The sequence below is a fragment of the Lolium rigidum genome, chromosome 5 (assembly GCF_022539505.1).
Source record: "Lolium rigidum isolate FL_2022 chromosome 5, APGP_CSIRO_Lrig_0.1, whole genome shotgun sequence".
Lineage (NCBI taxonomy): Eukaryota > Viridiplantae > Streptophyta > Magnoliopsida > Poales > Poaceae > Lolium > Lolium rigidum.
The window spans coordinates 256,006,666-256,013,731 of NC_061512.1; the positions used below are offsets into that span (position 1 = coordinate 256,006,666).

Below are 7,066 nucleotides of genomic sequence, written 5' to 3' on the forward strand. Positions count from 1 at the left end.
AAAGGTAGTAATATTGGAAATAGAACAAATGTTTATTTTACCGTGGCATATGCTCTCATCCGGAGTCTGCATTAGTATATCGATATATTTGTGTCGTCGGGCTTGAGAAGTGAGACATACCTATCTTCAAATTACCATTTGAAAAATTCCATCAAAAAAATGTTGGCAAACATGGGGGATAGCTCTAAATCAAAAATTATATAATAAAGTATTGTCTAATAATTATTAGAGCTTTTTTCCAATGCGTTTTTTCTAAAATGCTGCATTTTATCAAATATAATACGTCTTCATGGGGATTGATGTTAGAACATTATGAGTTTGATATGACATAAAAGATACGATCATTGAGATCTATAGATAAAAAGGAATAATTTACTCATGGATGAGGGAAAAGCCCCAGTGAAGTTGAGATAGTGGTTTTTCCTGGCTAGGAACAAATGTGGTTATGTCATACTTTGGCAACAAGCACTGATGATGTCCACTAGGATAGTAGAATTTCGACTTTGATCGTCATGCATGCATCTGCCCGATATTAAGATAAATATGTCCGATGCCAACGAGCCTGCCCGTACGTATGTGAGGATTTTGTGAAATATTGTGAGCAACTTCAAACTATATATGAACGTGCTACCGTGAGCAACTTGTGTTAGTCTAATGCATCTCTCTTTTGCGTTCTCTCTTTTGCATTATCCATGAATGCATGTTAATTAACTAGACACTTGACATGTTTCGGTCGCGCATGGTGTCTTGTTGAGCGCAGAGAACCTAGAAGGAATGAACTTGACTCGTTCCCGGAATGTTCCCTTGTGAGTTGTGGTGGGACCAGTTTGCTAAGAAAAGTATAGGGAGATTAGGTTCTCTGAGCTATACCTAGCTCTCCGTCTTTAAAAAAACTACTAGTCAGGAAACGTGCTTAATTTGTAGATTTATGTCTTCTTTGACTCCATGTTACACTGGTTTCTCTGAGCTATACCTAGTTTGCTAGGAAGTATAGGGAGATTAGGTTCTCTGAGCTATACCTAGCTCTCTGTCTTTAAAAAAAACTACTAGTCAGGAAACGTGCTTAATTTGTAGATTTATGTCTCTTCTTTGACTCCATGTTACACTGGTTTCGTAGCACGATATTGCAATATATATATTTCAAGTTTGACGCATTTCCTCCGTTTTTTAAGTAGCAGCTACGTACCAGCGAGATAGAGGATCGAGCTCTTGCGTGTCTATTGGTTACCAGGAAGACTACGGTCAGTCGTCATCCGAGCCTCACTATTGTGTGTGTGTGTGTGGACTTTGGACCGTGCAGGTCCTTGCCTTGTTAATTAACTAGATTTAATCTGATCATGGCACCCCTTTTTCTTCTCTGCCTGGTTACCTGATGGAATTTAATCTGATCATGGTCCATGTTTGAACAAGTTTTAGTCCCGGTTAACAACGACGGTTGGTCGCATGCAGTGAGAGAAATAAATCGCGTGCGGAACCGCATACGACGACCTGTAGAAGAGCAATGGTACTTTTTAGCATAAGACCAAGTCGATCCGTTCCATAACAACTGCGCGCGCATCATGTAGCGTTTTGTTTTCTGAACCTGGTACGGCCGTACATTTGTCACAGAGTCAAATACATGAAGGGTACCTGAACTTGTCGGTGGGGTTCGATCTGATCACCGTACACTCATAATACCAAATTACGGTCACTAAACATGAGGAACACGCTCACATAGGGTAACTCAGTTTAGGAGCTAGCCGTATTCGCTCATGTGGCACGTGTAGGATCCACCACTTAGCACACATGGGTTCCTGCAGTGAATTTCGTTTTGCAAAAAGACCCCTAAAGTTTAGGGATGTGCAGAAATAACCTAATTATCCCCTTTCCTCTCCTAGTCTCCTCCCGCACCAAATCCGTCCGTCCTGGGCTGGAGCTTTCCCTGGCGACGCGGCACGCAACAACCAACGTCCTCCTCCACCGTCCTGGATGCATGCTGTATCGAGGACGTCGGCGCACGAGGCCGCGCAAGATCGGCTGGTGGTCGCGCAAGATCACAATCGCTCCAAGCGGCAGGGGCGCGCGGCGCAGCAGCATGCCTCCGCCATCACCCACTCCTCCCATAGTCCCATCCCACCTCACCGGCGCCGTCGGCTTCCATCTTGCTGGAGCAGACGCCGTGGATTTCTCGCTAGAGCAGCCGTAGCGTGAAGTAGCTAACCTCGACACGGGCGGAACAGGTTGGCGTCTGCCGGGAGCTCCAGTTGGGCGACCTGCTCGGGCGAGAGGACGGCAAGCCCCTGACCGGCACCACCGCCGTGGCCCGGCAGGGTCTGATCGAGGCGCCCGCTGAGGTTGCCGCCGCGGGGGGCGTCCCCTGGGTTCGCATCGTCACACAGCGCCTGAGGCCTGCGACGGAGACCTCTTGCTCGGTGAAGGCGCGGTTGACCTCGGTGGTGCTACTGCAGAGGAGGCGCGCGTCGCCCTTGGGAGTGCGCTGACTGGAGCAGAGGGCAACCGCCAGCGAGGAGGGGCGACACGCGGTGCAGCAACTGCTGCTCGATACCACTCTTGCAAGGCGCACACGCGTGCTCGCGCCTCGCGGCCATTGTCCGTATGCAGGTCGGGGCTCGACAGTGGAGGGATCGACTTCCTGGCAGAGGAGCCCGATGGCGGCGACGAGGCCCGCGTTGGACTGTGGGGGTTAACAGACGCGGGGGTGGCCTGCCCCAGTGCATCAGGGGTGGTGCACGGAGGAGCTGGCCGGCGGCGATTCAGATCGGATTTAGGTGAGAAAGGAGGAACGAGAAAAAGAAGACCCAAAATCAGTGCTGGGGTTTTTTGCAAAATTAATTGCATAGCTAGAACCTGCCAGGCCTGGCAAGTGGATCCTACGTGCGCCAGATCAGCAAATACCCCTAGGTCCTCGATCCAGTGACCGTATGTGAGCACTTTCCTTGTCTTTAGTGACCGTAATTTGGTATTATGGGTGTACGGTGATGAAATTGAACCCGGCCGACAAGTTGAAGTACTTACCATGTATTTTACACTTTGTCACAATAGTAATGGGAACAAAGTGCTTAAGCAGTATCTTCACAAGGACCAAAACTGGTGGCAGCGACCGTGCCGAGAGAAGCGGAAATGCAAGCAGCGCTGCCAGGCGGCACCACCCCCCACCCGCCGCGGCCGCCGTCGGGGTTTGAATTGCCGCAATCCTGGTCGCCACTCACTGGATTTCAAGCTCCTTCTCTATTGTACTCTCGAAAAAAGCTCCTTCTCTACCCCCTCCTTCACGTCGGTGAAACATATGGGCGAAACACCACTCCAAAAAGTGTTTGTACATGTACGATAAAAAGTTTCCACGATCAGAAGTGGGCTCCGTCGATTACATGCCTAGAAAACATCCTGAAGGTCCATGTAGTCTTTGTTCCAAAGTCGGACGGTATATTATCGTACCTGAAGTAACTACGTATTTAAAATCTCAAAACGAAGGCCGAGCTACATGTAACCATTTATTTTCACACACTTATAATCTGTACTTTATAAAAAAGTTAAATAAATATGAAAGAATGTTCTAGAGGTACAGAAGATATATACTATAAACGTACAAAATCTCAAAGCGAACCACTTTGTATTCTAGGCTATACAAAGATGATAAATTATTCATAATAAAATTTGTCAAATTTTGTATTTTTGCATAGCCTAGAATATAATATAGTTCGCATTGAGATTTTACATGTTGGTAGCATCACTGGCTATCTCTATGATTTTTTCAAGTTTTGAATACTTTGAAAAATAAAATTTGAGTGTTTCAAAATAAAGGGCTACATGTAGACGTAAATTAGGATAGTAATTTTTTGATGCTTCTGAGATGTACATATAGATATAGTTATAGATGGGGATATAGATTTATTGTTACATTTAGATTTAGATGTAGATAGATATAGAGATAGAAATACAAATAAAATATACACATGTGGAAATACATTATTTTTTTGACTAAGTTGGTGTTTTTTTCGGGCGTCTGATTGTTCCAAGTTAAGACCAAGATTGGCATCTTCTTATGAAGAACAATTTGAAACCCGGTTAACCTAAGATATGTCCCGGTCCGCCCAAAGCTATGTTGAAAAGTTCGACTTGAAACCTAAACCATAAAATGTTCAAATTAAAACCTGAATAATCGTTCAGTATCATCCAAGTGGAACTTTTTAGGACTTTTGTCGAACAACTAGAAATTATGAACGCTTTTACCAAATACAAAAGTATCATAACTCCTTGGTACTTTCAGTTCATTTAGTCATATTCTTGATGATTCTAAGTTTGTCCCTTCGTACCATTCCCCAAGTCTACATTTTCGTTCTTATAAGTTTGGAAGAGCTCAAAATATAATCTTCTATATCGAGTAAATTCTTTAGAAAATTGAGTGTTCAATTTTCAAGGATTCAATCTCGATCCATCATATGTGAATTTCCCGATTTAGTATAGTTACATAATGCCCATATATAAGAACCCAAAAGGCGACTTATCAGTGTAGAAAAACCCGAAAGGCAACCTGTTAGATAGAGTAGCCCGAGTGGTGGCCGGCCAACTGTGTGGTCTGTCATATAGGGAGAACCACACAATCTAGACCTTTTGGGTTCTTCTAACCTGAAAGGTAGTCGGGTTAGGGTACCCCGAAAGTGTAGAATTTTTTTGAAAAATAGAAAACATATTTTTTTTGTGAAAATTAAGAAACAATATTTTAAAACGAGAAAAACCCACAGCTGGGTCTATGAAGTTGTCTCAGATGTGCGTTTTGGTCACGAACATGCAAATCATGAATTTAAGGTCATGAAGTTTCCCAGCGCGAGTGTTTTGGTCACTATGTCACGGCGATAGTTAATTTGCTGACATGGCCAATTAGTTTTTTTGCAAATTGGCCCCTAATTTTTTCCTTCTAATTTTCGAGTCATCAGTTTCACTTTTTAGGGGGTAATTTGCAAATCACAATTGGCCACGTCACCAAATGAACAATACATGTGACAGAATGACCAAAACGCTCGCGTGGGGCAACTTCTTGACTCACAATTCACGATTTGCATGACCAAAGCGCACATCCCGGAAAACTTCATAGACCAAAAAATCATGTTATTTTGCTATTTGTACATGATAAGATATAGGAGTATAGGAATACGCAATTCTCAATAAGAACGGAAAAAATACTATCTGGCTGAACACGTAACCAACATTCCTTTTCGTACCGCCCTCTTAATTAAATGAACGAATCTGTTTGCCTCACTTTTCCTTCGACCCCGTTCCTAGCCATGGCCACCTACTCCACGTTGTAGCAGCATTCTTTGAAGGCCTGAAGATTGTTCTCGAAGACTGGGACAAAGGCATCGACGCTGCCATCGCCGATGTAGGACGGCGCGAGGAAGAGCATCCCCTCCGTGGGGAAGTAGGACGGCATGAAGTAGCTCGGGCTGCCGGTGCCAAAGTCCAGCTCGTAGAACGGGAATGTCAGCCAGCTATCCACCTCGACGTCCGGGCACAGGACGTCCTTGCACAGGGCGCTCCGCGCGAGCCCTTCCTTCTTGGCGGCGCCGGAGGTGGCGAAGTCGACGAAGGACTGGAAGTATGCGCCGTCCACCCTGGCCACCTCGTCGAGGATCACCTGCGCGGCGTGCTTCAGCGGCCGGTTAAGGAGGTCGCCCACCGTGGCGCGCGGGAACGCCCAGAGCACCATGTTGCCAAAGTACTCCGCCGGCTTGCCGAGGCGGTGGCGCCCGTCCACCGACAGCCGGATCGTCGAGGTCTCCTCCGGGCTCAGGCCACGGGCTCGTGTCATGGTGCGCCAGAGATGGGCGAGGATGATCTCGAACCGGCTGAACGGCCGGCCGCGCCCCTCCGAGGCGTTGGCACGGATCCCGGCAATGAAGTCCTTCGTGAAGTGCGCCTTGTGGATGACGATGTTGTCGGTGCCGTCGCCGTGGTGGCCAACGACGGCAGTAGGCGACGGCTTGTAGTACTCTCTACTCCGGTGGTCGTGCTCGACGCGAGGTGACGACCGGGGCTTGAACAGGTCCTTATGGTGGTGCACTGGCGGGAGACCCATGGGGAGCCCCCTGGTGGCGCGGCCCCAGGCGACGAGGAAGTTGCTGGTGGCGTGGCCGTCCGCGACGACGTGGTTGGAAGTGAACCCGATGGCGAGGGAGCCGCACCTGAATCGCGTCAGCTGCAGCAGCACCACCTCCTCCAGCTCGCCCTCGAGGTCCGGATGAAGCTTCAACAGCTCCGGCGTGGGCTTGGCCGGCGCCATGTCCACCATGTCAGCGTCCACGGACGCCTCCACGACACGCACACCACGATCGTTGAGGATGAAGGAGGGGACGCCGTCATCAGGGTTGACGCCGATCTGGCCGGCGAAGGCGCGGTATTGGGCAAGCACCGCTGCCAGTCCCTTCTCAATGGCGGCCGTGGAGTGCGCCGGCGAGGCAAAGGCGTAGATGATGGCCATTTGCATCTGGTACGTCACCTTGTCGAAGATCGACAGAGGGATGTATTCGGTGGCTGGTGCAGCACCGCCATTGTAGGCGGGCTTCACGAGCTTGGAGCTCAATACTTTCACCTCCATTGCTGTCGTCGAGGTACTTGCGAGCTTGCAGGTGGGTGTGGCTGGTCTGTCGTTAACCCAAATATGAGCGACGAGAGACTGAGAAAGAGTTGGCAACAAGAGAGCTAGCGATCGAAGGTTAAGCTCGAGCTCGTATGTGGTGTCCTTGTTGCTTGTGTTAAGTTGAGGTATTGTGATGTACGATTTGATAGTTTCGTGAAGATATATATAGGGTAGTTGGAAAGCGCGGCGCGGGAACAGGGTAGGTGAAATTCTGCTACTTGCACGATGGCCAGACCAATCAAGCTTCTCAAGTACGAGCATAGTCTAGATTTTGACCCGGCCGCCTATCACGCGTTTGATTGTTATGCCATAGTGTACATTTCAACCTATTCCAAGTTGTATGCTATTTTTTAAAGCTATTGCATCCGGTTTCTAAATATGAACTTTTTTTACGAAAACTGTTGCATCTGTTCTGAAATATACTGCTAAATT

General features: G+C 47.7%; 1 protein-coding gene across 1 annotated transcript; it reads right to left on the minus strand.

Moving 5' to 3' along the window:
* Positions 1 to 5,227: 5,227 nt before the first annotated feature.
* LOC124651375 (putrescine hydroxycinnamoyltransferase 3-like) lies at positions 5,228 to 6,748 on the minus strand. The gene has a single exon (XM_047190472.1). It carries the CDS (start codon positions 6,590 to 6,592, stop codon positions 5,291 to 5,293), a length of 1,302 nt encoding a protein of 433 aa, XP_047046428.1. The 5' UTR covers positions 6,593 to 6,748; the 3' UTR covers positions 5,228 to 5,290.
* Positions 6,749 to 7,066: the final 318 nt, after the last annotated feature.

Bases quoted from the DNA above. Each gene is read 5' to 3' on its own strand.
- LOC124651375 (XM_047190472.1), bottom strand. From the start codon at position 6,592: ATGGAGGTGAAAGTATTGAGCTCCAAGCTCGTGAAGCCCGCCTACAAT.